This window comes from Engraulis encrasicolus, chromosome 5 (assembly GCF_034702125.1).
Source record: "Engraulis encrasicolus isolate BLACKSEA-1 chromosome 5, IST_EnEncr_1.0, whole genome shotgun sequence".
Lineage (NCBI taxonomy): Eukaryota > Metazoa > Chordata > Actinopteri > Clupeiformes > Engraulidae > Engraulis > Engraulis encrasicolus.
Window position 1 is genome coordinate 10,491,203 of NC_085861.1, and position 24,802 is coordinate 10,516,004.

Below are 24,802 nucleotides of genomic sequence, written 5' to 3' on the forward strand. Positions count from 1 at the left end.
TTTATGTGAATTTCTAAATCCAAATACATGTGAAAAGTTTTGTAAATGTCTCCAAGTTGACTTGGGTCAAGAACATGAGCGCGATGTTTCGTCACTATAGCAACGGATGTAAACGGAAGGTAGCAGGTATCCGTACTGCAACTGAAACATGGCTGTTGAGGTAGAAAATTCAGCTACGCAGCAGTGTTTGATCATGGCTCGGCTGAATTCTCTCGTTTAAGTACATGGATTGCTTCCAAGACACTCTGACTCTTTTGATGGAATATCCCTGACTTAATGTGTTCTGTGGATAAAGGGTAAGTTCACCAACCTACCGTATGCTTTCCACCATGCGACCCGTCACATTGGGGGGGACTAGCGGCAGCTCTAGCTATCTATAACCAAAGAATTGAACGCCAATTACTTTATTTTGTATCGTTTGGTCAAGATATGCAAAGTGTCCCAAAGTTAACCCATAGCATTGTCCGCTTTTAAGTGAAGTTTCCTGTGTCCTACCAAGGGCTCGACAAAGTTCCAAGTAGCATCCACTGTCACATTACACGGGTGATTAAAGTTTAAACAGTGGCGGTGAATCCTTAAAGTCAAGGAGAGGGAGCAATTGCCTTGTCATTCTCATTTGGCGCAGGGTCCAGTATCTTTTCGGGATCATGCTTTCTAGAGCATGCATAAGGTTTCCTGGTGCGCTGATAATGATTTTAAAGACATACCGTAACGTGAGCGCGTGTGTGTCTCTCTCTCTCCTCAGCTTGCTCACCATGCGCTCATGTAGAATTCCTGTGACCTATTCTCCATGGCTTCCGGAGGCTCTTCGCCCCGCGAGGGCCGCAAGAGAAAAAAGAAGAGTGACGGGAGCGTGAGAGGCAAAAGCAAAAGTCGGAGCGCAGATGCATCACAGGTCCAAGCAGACATTGATAGGTTTACATCCTCGGGGCACAATGCGCTTAAGCGAAAGGACTATGTCGAAGCTATAAACTGCTTCAAGAGGGCCTACAAAGCAGCAACAGAGGTACAGTGACACCATGGACAGAATCTGTGACAGTATCAACATTAATTGAGGTTGTTTAAGTTCATTTTGTTTCAGAGACAGAACATTATGTTCATCTCCAATCTATAGTCATTTAATTATCTCGGTCATCCACTATCAGTCAATCATTTAGACAGGTCTTACATATCTTTGAAAGATTTCACATGATGAGCACTTGTCAAAGTTATCCACCCATGAAAATGTGCAGCCTAACACGTCAGGTTGTACTCCTCCTCCACCCTCAGACGAAGGAGACCAAAGCCCACCGAGCATGTGCCTTCAACCTGGGTGCAGCGTACGTGGAGGCGGGGAAGCCCCAGAAGGGCCTGGAGTACCTGCAGAAGGCCCAGCCCGGTGAGAATAAGGAGCGGTTGGTAGTAGTAGTTGTTGAGGCCATAACCTAGTAATATAGTAGCAATAGTTGTTGTAGTTGTGATATTATTCAGGCCAGAAAGCAATAGCAGGGAGGACCCCTGCAGTGTCACGTCAAACAGACCATCTCTCCCCTACAGTTGAGTAATTTTAAATCATGGTAATAACAGCTGAATTGCTTTTAAAGTTTCGGTGTCGACTGTGTAGGACTATTATTATTATTAGGCTACTATTTGTGTGTGTGTGTGTGTGTGTGTGTGTGTGTGTGTGTGTGTGTGTGTGTGAGAGAGAGAGAGAGAGAGAGAGAGAGAGAGAGAGAGAGAGAGAGAGAGAGTCATTTTAAATCATGGTAATGACAACTGAATTGATGTGAAGGTGAGAAGAAGGAGCGGGTGGCCGACCTGCAGTACAACCTGGGCGTGGCGCACGAGGCGTTGGAGGACCGGGCCCAGGCGTCCACACACTACTTCCAGGCCGCCCAGCTGTACCGCGCCCAGGGGGATGGCAGCACCGAGGGGGACACCTGCATGAAACTGGCCCTCTGCCACCTACACTTGAAGGTTAGTTATCTCTCTGTCTGTCTATCTGTCTGTGTCTGTCTGTTTGTCTATCTATCTATCTGTCTGTCTGTCTGTCTGTCTGTCTGTCTGTCTGTCTGTCTGTCTATCTATCTATCTATCTATCTATCTATCTATCTATCTATCTATCTATCTATCTATCTATCTATCTATCTATCTCTGGCTGGCTGGCTGTCTATTTATATCTATCTATGTAATATCTATCTATCTATCCATCTATCCATCTATCCATCTATCTATCTATCTATCTATCTATCTATCTATCTATCTATCTATCTATCTATCTATCTATCTATCTATCTATCTATCTATCTATCTATCTATCTATCACCTCAGGGCTCGAGCTTCAACTGAGCTTGTTTGAATCCAGATTTATAACTCGCTCTTGCCTTTGGCTAGGCGTGTGCAAGGTGACAGCTGTGTGTACGACTATGAAGAAAAGGTACAGGGGCATTCAGTTAGGCAGATAGATATGGGTGAAGGATGAAACATGTGCCACATTGGTTTATTTATTCACAGATTAAATGTTCATCATATAACTTTGATGCGTAAATGCTTTCATCCGTGCTTGAAATTGCATTGTTTTTTAGCTGAATCGCACAGTTGACCGATGTTTGACAGATTAACCTTTTCAGAGTGAACAGCTTTTATTGTGGACTTCCTATTTACATTAAGTGATGTTGTGATGTAAGTTGATAGTAGTACTAACAGTACTGGACTGGTATTAGTGGTGGTAGTAGTAGTAGTAGTAGTAGTACACCGCATTCCACATTATTACGCAAATGACATTTTTCGCTGTTTCCTCAAATAATCAATACAAATGACAGTCATCATAATTTTCAAGTCATCAGCCATTAGAGTACAATTAAAACGTTTTTGAATGAACCTTCCAATGATAACGGTATTTTTTTTAAATAATAAAAAAACTTTAAATGCTCTGTTCCACATTATTACGCAAAATATTTTGTAGTGTTGTAATCCAAATTTCTTTTTTTTCCCCGTTTACATCAAGACATTTGGAATTTGGTACCTTCTAAATTACATTTCAATGTTCAATACTTGGTGACAAGCTCTTTGTCTTAGTAACTGGAATGCTGCGTTTAACATTGAAGTCAATAGCAGGGCATTGCATGGCCGTTATGGAAGCCCAGATATCCTTGATGCTTTGCTCTCAGCTGTTTTTGTTTGTTTGGTCTGGTGATCCACACTTCACTCTTCAATATACCCGCAGATTTCCATGCCACGTTCAGGTGCTTTGGTGGTATCGACATTCTAACTCATTAGACATAAAACCCCATTGAAAATGAATGGGATGTTGTTGTTGTTGTAACCTAGTAATAGTATTAGCAACAGTAGTAGTAGTTGTGATAGTATTCATTAGGCAAGAAAGCAATAGCAGGATCCCTGTCATCTCCAACAGACCATCTCTCCCCTACACTTTGATGATTTAAAATCATGGTAATAACGGCGGAATTGTTTTGTGTTGACTTCTTTGAGAAATGGAGATGACTACGACAGTGTGACCAACTTGATAAAGCATATAAGATCCATCCCTTGCATCCTAAAGATTTGATAATGTCTTTCATAACTACTAGCGTCTAATCTAGATATCTAACGCCTATATAATGTAGGACTATTATAATTCGGCTACAGTGTGTGTGTGTGTGTGTGTGTGTGTGTGTGTGTGTGTGAGAGAGAGAGAGAGAGAGAGAGAGAGAGAGAGAGAGAGAGAGAGAGAGAGAGAGAGAGAGAGAGAGAGAGAGAGAGAGAGAGAGAGCACTTGCTCACGTGAACCCAGGAAAATTGGCACCTTCTTGGCAGCCTCCAGAGCTGGTGTGTACAGTGTATGTGGGAACGTGTAATTGTATTTGAAAGCACTTTGAGTCAACTGTTTAGTTATGATATTGTGTTCTATAAATACATTTTGATTGATTGAGCTAATCTGCCAGACACCCCTCTCTCTCCCCCAGGACTGGGGCCAGGCAGCAGTGTTTCCAGCAGTAGCAGTAGTGGTACTACTCAGTTACATCTGTTTCAGTGGGACCCCTCTCATCTAATCTGCCAGACACCCTTCCATTACAGTATATTACACCTAGCTGATGCTTTTTTTAAAATCTAAAGTCACTTCCAGTTATTATTTTCAGGATATCGGTTTCAGTCCTGGGAGCAATATGGGGTTAGGTGCCATGCTCACAGGCACGTCAGCCATGGATGGAGGTATAGGGAGAGGTACAGGCGGGATTCGAACCTGCAATCTTCCAATTTTAAGACCACCTACCTACCTAACCATTAGGCTATGGCTAGGAAACAAACCAACAAAAAACAGCATTGGCCCCTGAAGACTGCTGGCCCACAGGGACAATGCCCCACATGCCAGATCACCAGTCCAGCTCTGAGTGAGTCAGTGACTGGGTGATTGAGTCAGTGACCGCAATGTGTCTTGTGTGTGAGGTACTTGACACCTTATTTTTACAGGTACAGGTGGGACTCGAACCTGCAACCTAAGACCACCTTCCTAACCATTAGGCCATGGCTGCCTCACGGCTCCCTTTCCCCTCCTCTCTCTCTCCCCCAGGACTGGAGTCAGGCAGCCCAGGTGTACCAGAGGGCCGCCGAGAGCTACCGGGTGGCGGGTCGTCTGGACTCGGCAGCGCTGGCCCTGAAGGAGGCCAGTACCCACATGCTAGAGTCCGACAGCTTCACATCGGACGACGTCATCTCCATGCTCTCCCAGTGCCTGGAGCTCAGCGTCAGCATCAAACAACCAGACACACTCGGTGAGTCACACAAGGGAGTACAGGGCTGGACTGGGACCACAAAACAGCCCTGGTATTATTATTATAATATATTATTATTACATATTATTACCTCCGCCAAGGAGGTTTGTCGGTCTGTCTGTCTGTCTGTTTGTCTGTCTGTCTGTCTGTTTGTTTGTCTGTCAGTCAGCAGGATAACTCAAAAAGTTGCAACAGAGTTGTTGGAAATTACAAAAGGAACAAGTGATTAAATTTTGGTGGTGATTCGGATCACGATCCGGATCCAGGATTGAAAAGATTCTTCACCATTTCGGGATAGGGCGAATTTTGACATTCCAGCTTCTATCTCCACAAAAGACTAAACAATGGGGTGTAACATAGTCAAATGTTCTATCAAACAGCTTCCTTGGCAGAGGTCTGCACTCTCTGTGTGCATTTCTAGTTATTATTATTATTTCATACATATTTTGTACTATGTTATGATTTGTTTTGTCCACCATCTACATTACGTTAAGAAGTACCAATGGTCCACCCTGTGTAAGTTGTGGGCCGGTCTCTAAGAGGGAAAGCAAATAAACAAACAAACAAACAAAAAATATTTGCCCCTGAGGTCTGTCGTCCCACCGGAAAAATGCCCTGTAGTCAGATCAGCAGTCCAGCTCTGAGTGAGTCAGTGACTGGGTGAGTCAGTAACCACAATGTGTATTGTGTGTTAGGTACTTGACACCTTAATTTTTCCCCTTGCGATCAATAAAGTAATTCTACTCCACATTCTGTGAGTCATTGAGGAGCTGAGAAGGAACAGTCAATCAGACTGCAGAAAAGTCCAGAATGTTGGGGCAATTGAACCCCTAAGTGCAGAGTCTATGTTATAACCTTTCGGGCACCAAAATCGTAATGGCTATGTCTTAATCTGTTACTTAAGGCTCTCGTCACTGTCATAGCAATGTTGTTATATAATGTAGTTATAATGTAGTTATATTGTTGTTATATAATGTATTTACAACTAATAGTGAATAGGCCCGCCGGCGACCCCATCTGCAGTAAGACATGAACATCGAATGTATCATACTGTATGTTATGTATACTTCAAAAATCAAAGTCATTGTCAGTTTTTTGTCAATATCTTCACATGTAATAGACATATAATTTCTAACTGTCCCATGCATACAAATACAGACAATGTCAGGGCAGGTGTAATAGTTTAGGCATACTTCATACAGTGAAAGACCAGACCAGAATGCTGGACTTAACACAGCTTTTTGAATACCTCTGAGGTTCTTACATATCGTCTTAATCTGTGTACCCAGCATACTGATTTTCTTGCTGTAGTTGAAATGTCATTCACATTTAGTTATCAGTCGCGGCCAGGTCATTTCAATTACAGAACGTGGTTGGAATTGATTAGCCGTCTACTGTGCAAAGAATTATGTTGAGAATAATCATCGTTCAGCCATGTCCTTTCTCCAATTTAGTTTGCAGAATTCATGTCCATAATCCTTTAGGATTATTAATGAGACATGAATATGTAAATGCTAAAGGACATTAATTATTTTCTGTTTGTTCTTAAGATTGCGGTATGTACTGTGGATATGAGAAATCTTCTACAAGGCTGTTCCTGAGATAGTGAAAGCCCATCTGGTATCTCCCCTTGTCATTGTGACACAGCACAAAATGCTCACTGCACTCAACAACATCGCACTTATGTCTCGCCCGTGCAAGGGAGCAGCTGCAAACGGTCAACATTGAGGTCAACATTGCTTTTGGAAAATATACATGCTTTCATGTTTTTGTGCCCTCCACAGGTAATAGTGAGAGCCCACCTGAGAAACTCCCATTGTCATTCTGACTAGGGCTGCTCAATATATCGAAAAAGTATCGAAATCGTGAAATCAGGAGTAGCGATATGCGTATCTCAAAAATGACGTCATTATCGATAACAAGTAAACCTAAATATCAACAAATGCGCGAGAAGCCTGCCACGCCCAAAGTAGCCCGCCACGCCCCTCACAGAGACCGAGAATTAGTGACAAGAAAAACACTCGGCTATATTTCTAAATATCTTTTAAAGGAACAGACCACCCCTTTTTGATTTTCACATATGTGCAGTATTGCCATGTATTATTCATGAATGTGCATATCATTTTCGTCTATGTGCTTGCATTGCCCCGTTTAACAGTATAGCCAAATTAAGCATACTAATGCAAGTCTATGGTACAAATTTAAACATCCTCAAATGTACTTATAAACCATTTTAAAATTAATGTAAAATTCACCAGAGTGTAAAACAGCAGTTTAATTCTGTCCAGTGATCACTTGTGACTTGATGCTAAAGATACCAGTTACTTCCAGTGATTATGCTAAGCTATGCTAATAATTCTGATCCAATGAATCTAAGAACTGAAAACACTGAGAAGAAAATTATATGCACATTCACGAATAATGCTGGGAAATACTGCAAATATGTGAAAATCAAAAAAGGGTGGTCTGTTCCTTTAAATATCGTTATCGAGGTATTGCATGCTGTAATCTAGTATCGATTTTTTTTCTGATATTGTGCAGCCCTAATTCTGACACAGGACACAGAACTCAAAACTCACTTTGTGTGCCCTCCACAGGTAAGCTGTACAACGAGCTGGGTCTGAACTTCTCGCAGCTGAAGATGTTTGCGGAGGCGGCCGAGTGTTACGAGCAGGCGCTGCCCCTGGTGCGGTCCAAACCCCGCCGGCTGGCCGTGGTGCTCCAGAACCTGGGGGCCGTCCACAACACACTGGGCCAGTACCAGCAGGCGCTTGACTTCCACAGGGAGGCCGCAGCCTTACACGGTGGGTCCAATAGACCCCTATAGCTTTTTAGCTGTTTTTTAAAGACATTTTTTTTGGTTTTGACTTTATTTGTGATAGTACAGGGACGATGGTGACAGGAAGCGAGTGGGGAGAGACAGACGGTGAAGGGCCGGCAAAGGACCCGGGTCGGGAATCGAACCAGGGTCGGCCGTATAGTAGACAAGTGCCCTACCGGTAGGGCCCTGTTTTGGGGCTTTTAGGGGCGGTGGTGGCTCAGGTGTTAGAGGGAAGGTTGCAGGTTTAAGCCCCACTCTGCCTGATCCAATTGGTGTGTCCCTGAGCAAGATACTTAACCCCAAGTTGCTCCTGGTGGCAGGGTGGTACCCTGCGTGGCAGCCACTGCCACCGGTGTGTGAATGGGTGATTGTGAGGCATGCAGTGTAAAGCGCCTTGAGTGCTCGACGGAGTGGAAAGGCGCTATATAAATGCAGTCCATTTGCATTTTTTTTTTTTTTTTCCATTTTACACCATTATTATTCAGATAGAACAGTGAAAGAGACAGGAAATGAGTGGGGAGAGGGAGATGGAGAAGGATAGGGAAAGGACGTCGGGCTGGAAGCTAACCCGCGTCCTCCACATAATAGTACAGTGCACTAGTCGACTGAGCCACGTCCCCTCCCCCTCAGTGATTGTAAACAATGATGATGTAGCAGGTTGAACACATTCAAGCCACAAAAGTCAGAGTGTTTTTTTAGGGCTTTTTGTGCCTTTATTGATTATAGGACAGTGGAGAGTATGTCATGAAGAGAGTGGGAGAGAGAGATGGGGCAGGGCTGGGAAAGGACCCAGGGCTGGACTCAAACCCAGGTTGCCATGGGCATGCAAGCCCATCGTATGTGGGGGGCTAAGCGTGCTGGTCCACAGTGCCCCAAGATCTGAGCAGCTTGACAATTCACTAGAAAAATGGATTGTCATTAAAAGATCGAGTATGTTACCTCAACGAGCTGACATTGACAAGTTTGCTATTGTCTGCAGTCTATGCCTGAGTGAGTCACACAGAATTCGACCATGACGAGAAGGCGTCGTGTAGCCAACACCGATATATTACAGCTTGTAAAGCTCTGTTGCAGTAGATGTGATTGGGGTACAGTTGAGTGCCTTTTGTTTATAGCCACTCCGATGTTTGCTAATTGTACTGTAAATTAGCTGTCTCTGACCTCTGTTTCAGTAATGGAATTCCCCATAGATGTGCGTGAGCTGGCTTGTACCCAGTGTGCTTAGATGTACAGTAAATAGCGTAGTGTTTCTCAACGGGGGCGCTACAGCCGCCAGGGGGCATTGGGGAACCCTGGGGGGGCATGAGAAGGATACAGCTGACTGGAGGCAGGGCTTAGTTCCAATTGTTCCAAGGGGGCGCTGGCAGGCTTATGATGAGGGCAACTTAAGGGTGCACTGGGAGGCTTATGATGAGGTCAAGGGGGCGTTTGTTCAAAAAAGGTTGAGAACCACTGGCATAGCATAACTGCGTAGTGTAGACTGGCTGGGCATAGCAGCTCCCCAGGGACGACTAGAAGCTGCTTGCCTCCGCATTTCTCTCAAACAGCAGCGGTTCTACCCACTTGGGGGCCCTAGGCAAAATGTAGACATGGGGCCCTTTTCAATTAATTTTGCTGGTATTTACCATGTTGGGGCTGACTTTTGGACAATGGACAAATTTGGTGGGGCCCTAGGCAACAGCCTGCTCTGCTTATTGGTAAAACCGGCTCTGCTCTCAAAGCTCCCCTATTGCTCACCGTTAATTCACAGCCGCCACTGCTTCACACAGTGCCAGTGCTATTACTCTTTCCCTCTGATTTGCACTTTAATATGTTTTGTGCGTAAGTGTTGTATAAATATAACACAGTGTTTATGTAGTGATTTCATGGTACTTACCCATGTTGTGTTATGTCCATTAAGATCTACGCATGGCACTGTTTATATGCTTCAAGTATTCATTGGAAAGTCAATAGGAGAACATAGGGAGCTTTCTTGTTTTGTGTCGGGGATCTTAGCAGACCACAGTACTACACAGCCAGGGATGATTTCTGTCACCATCACAATGAACAGTAAAACTATGCCAGAGAGACTGGAATAAACTATATTCTATATCTGCGATATAATCTCTGACTATGGTGTAGCTACCAAGCAGTTACCGTGGTAGCTTGCTAGAACAGTAAAATAAGAAGGAGCAAAACAAATACTAATAAACAGAAAGAGAAAACACACAGGAGGGGGAAGACAAGAGGGGACATAGAGTACAACACATACACGACCAGGCAAGACAAATTAAATGTAGTCTAGAATAATTTGCCATGAACACACAGTAGCTACTAGCTACAGTATGTGCGACAGGGTATAACTGTGTCTGTGCATGTGTGCACAGTGACTCTTCAACACTGGGTAGTCCATTTACAGTTTTTCTCGATTGGTTTGGCTAATTTCTTGAAACTGAGATGACATTCCTATAACCATTGGGTTATTTGGCCAAACATTCTTACACTTCTGCAAAACAGTTCAGATAACTAGCAAAATGTCATATACCTCCCAAAACAGCTCATTCTTGAATCAGCACTAGACCCTCTCCCACATATATGGTCAGTACCATAAAAATGGCATAGATCCTTCTCAATTGCTTTGGCTCATTTGCATTCATTTAGTCCTTCTGTCAAAATAAACTGGATGGTTCAGCATAACCTCATGGATCCTCATCACATGCTCATATTGCTCCAAAAACAGTTTACCCATGTGTCAAAACTAAATTCCTTCCCCACATATATCATCAGTACCCCCAAAATACATTGTCCCTTTGCCATTGTGTAAGCACTGCAAGTCAAAATGGTTAGATGTTTTGTCACTATGGGACTACGTTCAGCTAACAGATTTCGGCTATGTATAAAAATGAAAAAGTGAGTGAAACCCTTGAAGTTTGACAACACAGACAATTTACCAAGGACATTTATCAGTAACTTTCTTTACTGTAAATTCACATACAGAAAGTAATGGCCATATATTACAGGTTTCTCATTGGTTTGGCTCATTTCTCAAAACAGAGATAACATTCTCAAAATAACATGGACAAATCCCAAAGCAACTAGCAATTGCTCAAAACAGAATGTCGTTTGAAAAAATGTCAAGAAATTAGCTAAATAACAGAGGAAACTGTACTATACACGGTTGTAAAATTATTTTCTACAAACTAATAAAGTTACAATATCATTTGGCCTGCTACACACTGTCATGAATTTAGCGTTTAATGAAATTCTTAAAATATTATGTCCTGGACTGTTTTGATAATTGTGTAGACTACTTTGCATATGATGACTTACACAATGAAATCATGCTGACATGTTTTGGAGAGGGCAGCCATTTCATAGAGAATTGTCTAATTCGTTTAGATAAGCAAGATCAGTTTATTTGGAAAATGTGCTAAATGTATGCTCATTGTGTCAACTGTAGGGTACTTGTACATAGCCATCTGCAGAGATGTACTAAACATTTGAGACATGTACAAAGCATTTGATATTTGATGAAAGCAATGAAAAATGCCATTCTGTTTTGGGAATTTGCAAGTTGGTTTGGGGATTTTTCCCGTGTTGTTTTGAGAATGTCATCTCAGTTTGAAGAAATTAGCCAAACCAATAGAGAAAAACTGTAACATCTTCTAGAGCAGTGTTTCTCAACTGGTGGGTCACGACCCAAAAGTGGGTCGCGGAGGGGTCATGGGTGGGTCGCGGAGCCGTGGTGTAAAAAAATCGTAATTCATTGATTCGCTTAAAAAAAAAAACAAAAAAAAAAACATCCAACTTTTCCTGCAACAATTTACAAGAGATAGTAGCATGCAACCAGTCATTCGAGTGAAAAAATTGGGTCGCGACAGAATGAGAGTGGAAAATGGTGGGTCCCAAGACTGTTCCAGTTGAGAACCACTGTTCTAGAGTAGAGTGCAAGTGGTCTCAGAGTACTTTCTAAGTGAAGAATTAGCAATGTGCTTATTAGGTGGTGGTTTGCGCTCTGAATATGAACGATTGCAAACCACTGATGGTAGTATGTTAGACACTGAGATAAGGGCAGAACAACAGAGAGCTGTCTTGTCTGTGTTGTGTTCTTGTGTGTAGGCTCAAAGGGCAGCCACATACAGGTATGTTAGAAACATGCGATATGAGTAGAATTACAGAGAGCTGTCTTGTGTTGTGTTGTATGCAGGCTTGCAGGGCAGCCATGTATTTTAAACGTATGATATGAGCAAAATAACAGAGAGCTGTTGTGTTGTGTTGTGTTGTGTTGTGTTGTGTTGTGTTGTGTTGTGTTGTGTTGTGTTCCTGTGTGCAGGCTCGCAGGGCTCTCGTCGAGCACAGGGCCGGTGCTTCAGTAACCTGGGCTTTGCTCACACCCAGCTGGGGGAACTGGAGGAGGCCGGGGAGAGCTACCTTCACGCTCTGCAGGCCTTCAAAGACACAGGTGAGCCCCACGCATCACGCACCACACGCCATGCACCACACGCCAGCGAGAGAGAGGGAGAGAGAGAGAGAGAGAGAGAGAGAGAGAGGTGGCTTCTAATTAACTGCTGAGGGCGATGCTTATCTGTGACGGTCCAACAGCCTCACTGACTGACGTGCTATCAAAAGAACTAAACCCCATGTCAGCCAGGCAGAACAAATTTAGAACACCTCAATATCGATACAAATCTGAAATGCTGTAACAGTGAGAGAAGGGAGATGAGTTAATAATTTGTTCATGCTGGCTTTGTTAGTACACATACTGTAAGAGCTTATTTTGTTAACTTGTCAGTGGAATGTTGTATAAGTAGTAATGTTCCTGCTCTTGTAACACTTTCTAATAAGGGATGCATGAAAAGCCCTATAAAATACTGAGTAAATAATTAACTAATGATGAACAAATAATTTTGGCAAAGAATTGGGAAATGTTATGTAAGTAGAAAAAAAAAAAAACATTAACTATTTTCCGTAAATGAAAAATAATCTGTTAAAAGGTTTGTAAAATCTTGAACATATAATTTCTAGATATTTTATAAAGCATTAAATCTGAAATGAAAACATTTGTTAATGTTTTGTTCATCGTTTGTTAATTCCTTTAGACTTTATAATGCTTTTTATGCATCCATTATTACGTATGAAGTGTTACCCCTGCTCTTGTGTTTTGGTTTCTCCAGATGACTGTATGGGCCAGTGGCAGGCCTGTGAAGGTCTGGGGGAAATACGCCTGCAGCACAGAGAGCCTGACAGGGCCACGGTCTACTACAAACAGGCCCTGGGCATGCTGTCCAAGTGCAAGGTCAGGAACCCAACACTGTCACTTATTTCACTTATTTACATATACTGTAACTGGATCCTATTATCCTTTTCTGCTTTAATGTTCTGCGTCATTATTGGATTTCAAAGTGTTTTTGTACCTGCATTGGCCCGAATATAAGACAATCCTGAATATAGAAAACATTTCAATAGAACACATTTCACAGCACATTTCACAGTATAATTTCCATGAACACTCCAACAGAGCACAGAGATGGGTACTCAGCATAGATGTTCTCTGATTCTCTTTGCTCACTTTGGGGTCTGGCTACAGGTACCGTACTCTTACGGTAGGGACACATAGACGTGAATTTGGCCAAGCGAAGCGAACTTCGCCATTCATTCCTATGAGAGAGGCAAAGGCAAGCGAACAGGAGCGAAGCGAAATTATTAAACCAAGTTTAATATTATGCAAATGTGGAGCGAATTCGCCTGGTTCCACATATGGCATTGGTGTGAAGGATGATGGCTGAATCATTCAGATGAAGTCAAAACATCATTTCGGTCCTATTTTGTCTTGTCCGCAAATATTTACACAACCTCCCTATCCCTTATCTTATATTCTGCCCAAGATGGTATTTGTAGAAACTTCATAACCAATGTAAGACTAATCAATTACTGTAAGAATGCCCTCATTCGTGCACTTAGCAGAATCTTTATGCCTAGAATGAAAGCCAGACAAGGGAAAATGGCATTTAGTCATTAGGCTGGCAAGTGCTGGAATGAGCTTTCTGTTGAAATTAGAACTACCCCAACAGTGGCTTGCTAATGGTTTGCTTGACTGTGCACTTTCCTGTGCACTCTGTACGTACTTGTGATGTTGGCTATGATTATGTCCTCAATTGTAAGTCACTTTGATTAAAAAGTGCCAAATGCAATGTAATGTAATGTAAAAGAAAAAGACAGCTTTGTTTTCATCTGCCTTTGATTAACTTGTAGTGTTATGAGCTCTAAACTTGTTTATCTATAGTCTCTATAATACTATCCATAATGTTTTTTTTTCCGTCTTTCTCTTTCTTTTTCTCAAGCACATTGAATGACAACTGTGTATAAAAAAGAACAATACAAATGCTATTGTTCTTGCTCATGCTATTGTACTGTATTTAGCTATAGGTCTGTACTAAAGATGCTGTGTGTGTGTGTAGAGTGCACCTTATTTAGCTTTAGGTGTGTCCTTAAGAGGCTGTGTGTGTCCTGCAGGACTCTGATGGTGCTGTGCAGGAGCGACTGGTCAATAAGCTGAGCGAGGCCCTGCAGCTGAAGCTCTCACTGCAACAGGTGAGCGGCCATGTATCCATCAATCCTCATGTTCCGGCTGCATGACTTGCGGTACAATAGTTACATATAGTATGTACTGTATGTCTGACTGTAATGTTCCTACTCTAATGTTCTTACTGTAATGTCTTTCCTGTAATGTCCTAACTGTAATGTCCTTACTGTAATGTCCTTACTGTAATGTCCTTACTGTAATGTCCTAACTGTAATGTCCTTACTGTAATGTCCTTACTGTAATGTCCTAACTGTAATGTCCTTACTGTAATGTCCTTACTGTAATGTCCTTATTCTGCTGCGTTCTCATCGCTCACTCGTGTCCTTGCCTCTCAGAGGGCCCCCCCTCCTCGCCGAGGAGGACCCCCAGACCACAATCACCGCAGACAGCCTCGAAGGTACAGCTCACTTTCACGATATAAGGGTTACATTTGTCATATATACGTATATAAAATTGGTCAGGCCGGCCCTGCTGCTTAGTATGTAACGTGGTTTGATGTCTCCATGTGGTTTGTTTTATGCCACAGAGTGCCAGATGGAAGTGGGGGTGAACCTTCTCAGGGTCGTCCTGTCAGGAGAGATCGATTAAACGACCACAAGGCTCAGAACGGGTTTGTAGGTAGGAATCATGCCCTCCTCTTTTCTTTTCTTTTTTTTTCTTAAAAACTTTGTTTTTGTCTTTTTTTGTAAAATGGATGATCCTCCAGAATTGTCTACCCAGAGGATAGACAAGACACTGCTTCTAATTTCTAATTTCTCATTTCTAATTTCTAATATATACTCATTTCTAATTTATTCCAATGTATTCACTCTGAATCAATAGTACCTAAGATGATTTCTGCTGTGTTGTTTTCTCATCAGGGGTGTTCAAGACAAACAATTCAGTCAGGTGTAGCCTTTGGCCTCATCCAGTGAATCCCAATATTATTTCAACTTAATATCTTTGAGAAACCTGAAGCTGATCATGGTCTATGTTCTGTAGGGGAGACGCATCGGTAACACTTTATAATAATGTTCCTTAGTAAAGACTCAGTAAATAATTAACTAATGATGAATAAAACATTAACAAATGTTTTTATTGTTAACTAAGTTTTATTAATGCTTTATAAAACATCTACAAATGATATATGCAAGATTTTACACACCTTATAACAGAGTATTTTATTCATTTACAAGCAACTTGTAAATGTTTAATAAATATAAAATATTAACAAAATATTTCCTAGTCATTTACAAGCATTTGTTTACATTTCCTAGTCATTTACAAACATTTGTTAATGTTTTGTTCATCAATAGTTAATTATTTATTAAGTCTTTATAATGTTTTTTTGCATCCATTATTCTAAAGTGTTACCGACGCATCAAAGGTCGATAAGATCTGTCGTTCTGAGAGATAGAGTAGAGATAGGACTGTTGTTAGATGTAATCCTATGCTGTGTAGAACAGAATTCTCATGTGTTTAATTCATGATGAGTGGGTTCCTAATGAAGTCATGGCTGTTATTGTGCTGGTGTGTTATGTTGTGTTGTGTTGTGTTGTGTTGTTATGGGCCAGTATTCCTAATGAGGCTATATCTGTTGTGTTGCGTTGCGTTGTGTTGTGTTGTACTGTTGTGTTGTGTTGTGTTGTACTGTTGTGTTGTGTTGTTTTGTTTTGTTTTGTGTTGCGTTGCTTTGTGTTGTTGTGTTGTGCTGTTGTGTTGTGATGCACTGTTGTGTTGTGTTGTGTTGTGTTGTGGTGTGGTGTGGTGTGGTGTGGTGTGTTGTGTCATGTCGTGTTTTGTCGCTTTGTTTTGTGTTGTGTTGTACTGTTGTGTGGTATATGTTGTTGTGTTGTGTTGTGTTGTATTGTATTGTGTTGTACTGTTGTGTTGTGTTGTATTGTGTTGTGTCGTGTCGTGCTGTGTTGCGTCGTGTCGCGTAGTGTTGTATTGTGTTGTGTTGTGTTGTGTTGTACTGTTGTATTGTGTTGTGAATGTTGTGTTGTATTGTTATGTGTCATGTATGTGTTTTGTGTCATTATGGGCCAGTATACCTAATGAGGCTACATATATCTGTTGTGTTGTGTCGTGTTGCGTTGCGTTTTGCTGTGCTGTACTGTTGTATTGTGTCGTGTCACGTTGTGTTGTCTTGTGTTGTGCGATGTATTCCTAATGAGGTTACATTTATCTGTTGTGGTGCTGGTGTGTGTGTGTGTTTGTTGTGTTGCTATGGCCAGTCGGGCCGGCGGTGTCCGCGTCTGGGCCAGATGTGGACCAGAGGCCACACGGAGAGGCGGTGATCATCCACGCGCCAGCACACTCCCATCCTGGAGCACCTCACAGCACACAACAGGACTACCTGGCCGTACACACAGACGCCAACAGGCAAGACACACTCTCTCTCACACACACACACACACACACACACACACCTCACAACAGGACTACCTGGCCGTACACACAGACGCCAACAGGCAAGACACACTCACACACTCACACTCACACACACACACACACACACACACACACACACACACACACACACACACACACACACACACACACACACCTCACAACAGTACCTGGCCAAGCATACAGAGGACAACAGGCAAGGGCACACCTACAGTGACACAAACATGCCCACACACACACACACACACACACACACACACACACACACACACACACACACACACACACACACACACACACACACACACACACACACACACACACACACATACTTTGTACATACAGTGCCCTCCATAATTATTGGCACCCCTGGTTGAGATGTGTTAAAAGCCTTAAAATAAATTCAGTGTTTATTGCAGAAGAATACTGTCACACTGAAAATTGTAGGAAAATGTAGCCTTCAACTCAAATGAATTGTAAGAAGAAAAAAAAATCCCTGACTAAAAAATAATTATTTTTCATTAAATCACCTGTTCCACAATTATTGGCACCCTTAACAATTCCCAGGAAATAAATATAATTGAAGCATTTCTGTCATTTCTACAGTAGTTTACAAAGTTTACCAGAGTATGTAGGAACATTTAATTAGTAATTCATCACTTCCTGTTTCCCTGGGGTATGAATATGACGTGACACCGAGGCCATTTTTCTTATCCACTCTTAAACATGGCAAAGACAAAGGAACACAGCATACAAGTGAGGCAGATGTGCGTCGACCTTCACAGGTCAGGCAGAGGCTACAAGAAGATTGCCACTCAACTGCAGCTGCCCATATCCACTGTGAGAGGAATAATTAAGAAGTTCAAAACAACTGGAACAGTGGTAAACAAGCCTGGACGAGGACCCAAGTTTATTTTGCCACCACGCACAGTGAGGAGGATGGTAAGAGAAATCAAAAGATCTCCAAAGCTCACTGTTACAGAATTACAACAAATGGTAGCATCCTGGGGTCACAAAGTCTCCAAATCAACCATCAGGCGCTGTCTACACGCCAACAAGCTGTTTGGGAGGCATGCATGGAGAAAACCTTTCCTCACTCACAATCATAAACGCAAGCGTCTGGAGTTCGCCAAGCGGTATTGGGGCTTCAACTGGGACCGTGTGCTTTGGTCAGATGAGACCAAGATTGAGCTTTTTGGCAACAAACACTCTAAGTGGGTCTGGCGTACCACGAAAGATGCGCATGCTGAAAAGCACCTCATACCCACTGTGAAGTATGGGGGTGGGTCAGTGATGCTGTGGGGCTGTTTCGCTTCCAAAGGCCCTGGGAACCTTGTTAGGGTGCATGGCATCATGAATGCTTTGAAATACCAGGACATTTTAAATAAAAATCTGTTGCCCTCTGCCCGAAAGCTGAAGCTGGGTCGTCACTGGGTCTTTCAGCAAGACAATGACCCTAAACATATGGCCAAATCTACACAGAAATGGTTCACCATACACAAAATCAAGCTCCTCCCATGGCCATCTCAGTCCCCTGACCTCAACCCCATTGAGAACCTGTGGGGTGAGCTGAAGAGGAGAGTACAGAGGAGAGGACCCAGGTCTCTGGATGATTTAGAGAGATTCTGCAAAGAGGAATGGCTGAAGATCCCTCTTTCTGTCTTTTCCCATCTTGTGAAACATTATAGGAGAAGATTAGGTGCTGTTTTGTTGGCAAAAGGGGGTTGTACAAAATATTAACACCAGGGGTGCTAATAATTGTGACACACATTATTTGATGTCAAATAATTATTTCTTTATGTGGGATTTTTTCCCCACTGAATAAATGCAGTTGTATTGAAGGTTGGATTTTTCTCTTTTTTTCCATTAAGGTCCCATATTATTTAGAAAAAAAATAAATAATTGGAAGCTAAAAAACACATCTCAACCAGGGGTGCCAATAATTATGGAGGGCACTGTACCTATACAGTGGTGCTCATATGTTTACATACCCCAGCAGAATATACGCTTTCTCTGCGATTTCTCACAAAATATGAAGGATTACACAAAACCTTCTTTTTCACTCCTGGCTAGTGACTGGCTTAAGATATTTATTAGCAATATTCTGTGTTTACTCTTTCAAAAGCATGATCACAACCCAAACTACCCAAATGACCCTGCTCAAAAGTTTACATACCCTAGTTTCTGATGCTGAATATGGCCCTGTTTAACATCAGGGACCGCTCTAAATTGTTTGTCTTAGTTGTGGATAAGGCTCTTAATGTTCTCAGTTGACAAAACGGCACATTCTTCCTGGCAGAATGGTTGTTTCCTATAATATCTTTGGGTGTCTTGCTGGAACCTCACATTTGAGGTTTCCCCTGAGTGGCTCAATGATGTTGAGATCAGGAGAGTGAGATGGTCGCTCAAAAACCTTCATTTTATGCTTTCTGAAGGTAATGACGGGTTGATTTGGCTTTTTGTGTCGAAATATTGTCATGTTGGCACCGTTGGAATTTCAATTCAGAAATGCAATATGAGGAGTTTGGTTGGAATCAAGCCAATGGGCAAGGGAATCATTGCATTGCGATGATCATTGCAAGGGAAATTGTTCAGGAGGCACATATATAACTTCAGGTGAAATATAGGACAACATGAAAAAATGTTTTAAACTGTACAGGAAAGAGGCACTTGAGGAAAGATGGGCTGTTGGGGGTTGCCAGGAGAAATCCATTACTACAAAAATGCAAACATGTTATTTTGCATATGATACACCAAATATCACAGCGAGAAGCATCAAAATGCCTGTGACAAAGTCATTTGGAAAAATGAGATCAATATGGAACTTTTTTCAGCCACTATTAACAGTACCATTTGGAGAACAGTCAACGGAGCCTATGATGAAAGTTACACCATCCCTTCTGTGAAACATGGTTATGGACCACTGATGTCATGGGGACATTTGAGTTACAAATGCACTACACTTTTGGTCCATACTCACAGAATGATGAATACACTGCCCTGTGAAAAATACTGGAGGAAACTTGACACTCATCAGCCTTGAAACTGCACATAGTCCATTGTTTGGACATGCGAACGTAACAATATTTCAGCACAGAAAGCCAAATCAACCCATCATTAGCTTCAGAAAGAATAAAATGAAGTTTTTGAGCGACCGTCTCACTCTCCTGATCTCAACATCATTCAGCCACTCAGGGGAAACCTCAAATGTGAGGTTCCAGCAAGACACCCAAAGATATTATAGGAAACAACCATTCTGCCAGGAAGAATGTGCTGTTTTGTCAACTGATAACATTAAGAGCCTTATCCACAACTACCACAAACAATTTAGAGCGGTCCCTGATGTTAAACAGGGCCATATTCAGCATCAGAAACTAGGCTATGTAAACTTTTGAACAGGGTAATTTGGGTAGTTTGGGTTGTGATCATGCTTTTGAAAGAGTAAACACAGAATATTGCTAATAAATATCTTATGCTAGTCACTAGCAATGAGTGAAAAAAAAGGCTTTGTGTAATCCTTCATATTTTGTGAGAAATCGCCAAGAAAGCGTATATTCTGCTGGGGTATGTAAACATATGAGCACCACTGTATACTGTATACACATGCATTCACACACACACATACACATGCACGTGCGCACGCGCACACATACACACACCTGAGGCAGAAACTTATCTTAACTGCTTAAAAGTAAAAAGTTTCCATGTGTACCACGTTACATTAAAGCTGGTGTGCAGAGACACACACATGGTGTGCAGAGATACACACACACACTCATACAAAATCTGTGCACGGGTCAAAGATGTTTTTTTTTTAGAGGGGGGGGGGGGCTCAGATGTCAGGCAGCGCAACGGCATCTAATACCCATAAATTGATTAGTAATTGGTGGTTGATATGCTGCAATGAATATGCTTCTTAGGTAGTCCACTAAAAACAAACAAACAAACAACCTATACAGTAATGGCAGTGGCTGTCGTTGTGACGCCCTGACGTGGGCTACTGCTGAAATGTCACTGACCCACACACATTGCACACACACATAAAAAAAACGTCTGTTTTTACGCTCAATGAAATATAACCAATTATCCATCGATTAGCGTCAATCATGGACTGCTGCCACACTACACATATGTCATATGTAATAGTCATATGCTGTCACATGTGTCATATGCTGATATGTGTACTGCAAGCACTTACTGTACATGCCCACCACACAAACACAACCCTGGGAAGGAAGTCTCTTCCCCTTGACATGCACAACAAGATAACATTTTCCGGGAGCCATCCCCTCTGTGTGTTGCAACATTGATGAGAGGGATGATGAATGATGACCTGTACAGTAAATGCGGAGTGCAGTACCAGAGAGAGTAGAGAGAGAGAGGTTCCATTGGCCCATTGTTTCCGGGTTCTATTATTGCAAGGGGAAGGGGTGAGAAATCCCCCTTTAGGCAGACTTGGGCAGACCTAAGGACTGTTCTATTCAATGCTAGGAGCATTATGACACGCCCCTTTAGGCAGACCGGAACCTGGTCATGTTAGGTGGCCATAGCAGCCTATTACATTGGCATATCTCTATATACTTAAAGAATCTCCTGCAGTACTACTCAGTGGAGTGAGCACTAATAGGCAGCGTAACGACCGTGGCTGCCTGGCTGGCTCTCCCCCCTCACTGCTGCAAAGCCGTTTATCTCCCCGCACCCTATCTGGCAAGCGGGCCGTTTGTTTCAGGAGGGAGGGAGATGGGAACATTAAAGGGAGAGGCCACGATCAGTGTATATAAATACTAAAGATGTAATAGCACCGCGGCCACATTGGTCTTGACATGCCTTCGCTTACAGTGGCTGTTATCTCAGAGACGTTCTTAATGCAGAGAATCTTTGGTTATCTTAAAGTGGTGTGTGTGTGTGTGTGTGTGGCTGGGTGGGTGTGCGTGTGCGTGTGTGTGTGTGTGCGTGTGCGTGTGCGTGTGCGTGTGCGTGTGTGTGTGTGTGTGTGTGTGTGTGTGTGCATACATGTGGGTGCATGCATGCATTTATGTGTCTGTGTGTGTGTGTGTGTGTGTGTGTGTGTGTGTGTGTGTGTGTGCGCGCGTGTGCACAGGCATTTGTATGCACGTGTCTGTTTTTGCTTACCAAGCCCTATGTAACTGCTGATTCATTTGTATTTATGTTGCGGTGTTGTTGTTCAGTCTTGGGTGGAGTAATGGTTGGGTGGTGTCCCCTGATCGCTCTGTAACCCTCTTCTTCCTGTGTGACAGGATTCTCAATAACATATAAAATGAAAATAAAGTCTGCGTCTGATGAAGGGCATGCTGCCCGAAATGTCACATTAAAATAAGAGAAACGGGAGCTTGGTGTGCAGACTTTATTTTCAGTTTTCATGTGACTTTGCAAGTTCTCCTGCACCCAAAATCTTTTCTGAGACGGATGTGTGTGTGTTTTTTTTCTTTGTTAAACTAGGAATCTGAATAACACCTATGAGCAGGCCGACACTGACAGCCAGGACCTGCCCAAGGCAGAGGAGAGCACAGAGACACAGCCAAGTAAGTAAAGGGCAGGGCTAAACCATTTCCATTTTGCATGCAATTTTGTCATTATTTTTCATTATTTTTCATTATTTGTCATTATCGTGAGGTGAGGTGCCCATCTGTTAATTGCAAAACCTGTGGTGGGAGAGGATTTTTCTATTGGCTGTTGATGCTGACACCTTCCGTTAATGATGAACCCCCATAGGAAAACCTCTCTATCTTAAAATGTTTGTTTCTCCTTATAGGAAATAAAAACAATCATGTTGAGGTGTGTGGTCTTTGTTCTAAGAGTAACGGATGCTACAAAGATTAATTTAATCCAATCCATATTTTAATATCGGCATACTCATTTTAACCTTAAATGTAAGATCTCAGCATTGAGTCTAGTCCAGCAAATCACAACAAAGCAGTTTTGCCACCATCAGCCACCTTCAACCTCTGTCTACCTTAATGGAAATGATAATAATAAACTGATTTCATATTGTTGTCCTTTCTACTCTTAGGTGACCACATTGAAGCTATCCATCAAACCACAGTGGATAAGAAGTGAGTTCATTGCTTTTCATACAGAAACTGACTTTCTCTTTCAACATTTCTTTGTGACTGATGTCTCCAACCCAGTCCCTCTCCCTTTCTTTTCTCTTTTATGATATCACTGACTTACACACTGCGCGTGTGTGTGTTTGTGTGTGTTTGTGTGCGCGCGTGTGTGTGTGTGTGTTTGTGTGTGTGTTTGTGTGTGTGTGTGTGTGTGTGTGTTCCAGTGAGCTGTCAGTGGTCCAGAGTGTTCCCGGGGACTCTGCAACTAGCAGAAGTGCTTTCCCAGCGCTCGTCAGACTCAAGTCCAGATTCTGCAGTGTTATGTGACTTGTTCTCCACCTGCATTGAAATTGTATTGTTATTATGTAACGTATGAAACAATTATTTGTATGTATGTATGTATTAATTAATTAATTTATTTATTTATTTTACTTTTTTTGTATTCGTTAATGAATTTGAGCTCTTGTAAATTATGTTGTATAGTTGTAATACATTGGACTCCTCTCACCTTCTTCCACCATTCCACTTAACATCAGCGTTAACCATATGGAAATATTCACATGTACGAAATCTGCTTACTCTGTCGTCCAAAATGTCACATCTCTGCGAACGCCGCTAGTTCCTTTGGGGTTGGCATTTATTGTTCACCTTTGTGTCACAAAGGTGCTGATGGTAGACTGACCAGAGTATGTGTTGGAAAAAGCCATGCCAAATTAGCGCCATTTGACCAAAAATAATGACCATGTGCGGTATTGTTAATTATCAGGCATCATTTGCATATGAATGAATAGCTAACATTGGCTGGGACCTCTCTGGGCAGACTTTGATAACATATTCAGGTCAGAGCTGTGACCAGATTTTTAAAACACACATTAGCCCTTTCGGGTTTTTAATTACAGCCAAGTTCACTCTTTTGCTATGGCAATGTTTTAATGATTCACTGCAGTTTCACTGTATTTTACAGTCCTTGTAAATTAAGTACAAAATCTGTTATAGCATTTAAGATTATGTTCTCCTTGCAATGTGTATCATAGTTAGGGCTAGGGATACAGTGTAGGCAGCCTACGTAATATAACATGTTGGCACTACATGAGACATAGCCTACTACACTTCAAAAAACTGTAACTGTAAACTAAAGTGTTACTAGCTTAATAGCTCTTGTGTTGGTTATGTGCACAATGACAGAGCATTGTAATGAATGGGAGCATTGTACCCTGTGTATTGGTTCATACTGTAAGTGTTTGTTAATTCTGAAGTATGTCTTTTTTTAACCGCACTTTCATCACGGGTTTGACTTTGTACTGAAATACATTTAGTCTTCCAGTACACATTGCTGACAATGAAAGGTGGCGAAACGCAATTGACTCGAGTTTTCCCGAATGAACTGTGATGCATTTTGAAATGGGCAGTCACTCACTCCTCCAATGACGCACCGCAGGCGTTTCAGCACTGGTGCGCGGAGGACAGCTCCGCTGCATTCTTTGGCGCGCTCTCTCTTTGGCGACCACCAACAGGACTATGCGCTACGGCACTCGGGAAACTGCTGCACTCTCAGCAGCACGGAACACGGACAGAAGGCTGCTTGGAGAACAGCCGAAGAAAACATCAGTTACGGATATACCAATAGAATACTGAACAGTTTCCTTTTTTACAGTTTGGACTTCTTGTACATTCACAACGACCCGGTATTTTTAACAGTAATACCACTTAAGAGGACTCCAAATTGCGCCGAATTATCCCTCATGACACTTATTTTCATAAGGATTAATGAGCTGCTATGCGGAATGCGAGGAGATTCATGAAATGAACCCGGATTCTGTGACTGAAAAGACTGAAGCAGAGCACAAGGTGAGGAATAGGCTACGGCAGACACTTTTCAATTTTGTTTCAGTGGTCAGAATATTATTAGGCTATGTTTGGTAGCCCACTGTTGTTACTTTGTGTATTAGAGTCACCTGTCGTGATTCGTGAAATTAAACTTTTCTTCACATAATGTGTATGACATTTGGCAATTATGAATTTGTTTGAAAAGCTGAGGCAATCTTGACGGGCATCAACAATCAGTGCGCCAAGTTCCATATGTAGTTCAGTAGGCTACAATGTCACTGGATTTCTACCTAAAAGTTAAGAGTTTACTGCCGTTTTATTTCTGCTGATTATTGAGCATTGTTTGAAACGTGACGCCGCCGCGTTTTCCTTCATGCAACAG

At 42.2% G+C, this 24,802-nt stretch overlaps 1 protein-coding gene across 1 annotated transcript; it reads left to right on the top strand.

Moving 5' to 3' along the window:
* On the top strand, window positions 1-24,515 carry LOC134448946 (tetratricopeptide repeat protein 24). Its single transcript, XM_063198654.1, has 15 exons — window positions 1-296; window positions 746-1,006; window positions 1,270-1,378; window positions 1,772-1,956; window positions 4,550-4,751; window positions 7,349-7,555; window positions 11,885-12,013; window positions 12,726-12,847; window positions 14,065-14,142; window positions 14,470-14,531; window positions 14,661-14,752; window positions 16,351-16,498; window positions 21,986-22,068; window positions 22,557-22,599; window positions 22,818-24,515. Exons 2-15 carry the CDS (start codon window positions 791-793, stop codon window positions 22,918-22,920), a joined length of 1,779 nt encoding a protein of 592 aa, XP_063054724.1. The 5' UTR covers window positions 1-296; window positions 746-790; the 3' UTR covers window positions 22,921-24,515.
* The last annotated feature ends 287 nt before the right edge of the window (window positions 24,516-24,802 follow it).

Bases quoted from the DNA above. Each gene is read 5' to 3' on its own strand.
- LOC134448946 (XM_063198654.1), top strand. From the start codon at position 791: ATGGCTTCCGGAGGCTCTTCGCCCCGCGAGGGCCGCAAGAGAAAAAAG. The intron at 1,379-1,771 runs GTGAGAATAAGG...ATTGATGTGAAG, and splicing joins CCTGCAGAAGGCCCAGCCCG to GTGAGAAGAAGGAGCGGGTG. The intron at 14,532-14,660 runs GTACAGCTCACT...TTTATGCCACAG, and splicing joins CACCGCAGACAGCCTCGAAG to AGTGCCAGATGGAAGTGGGG.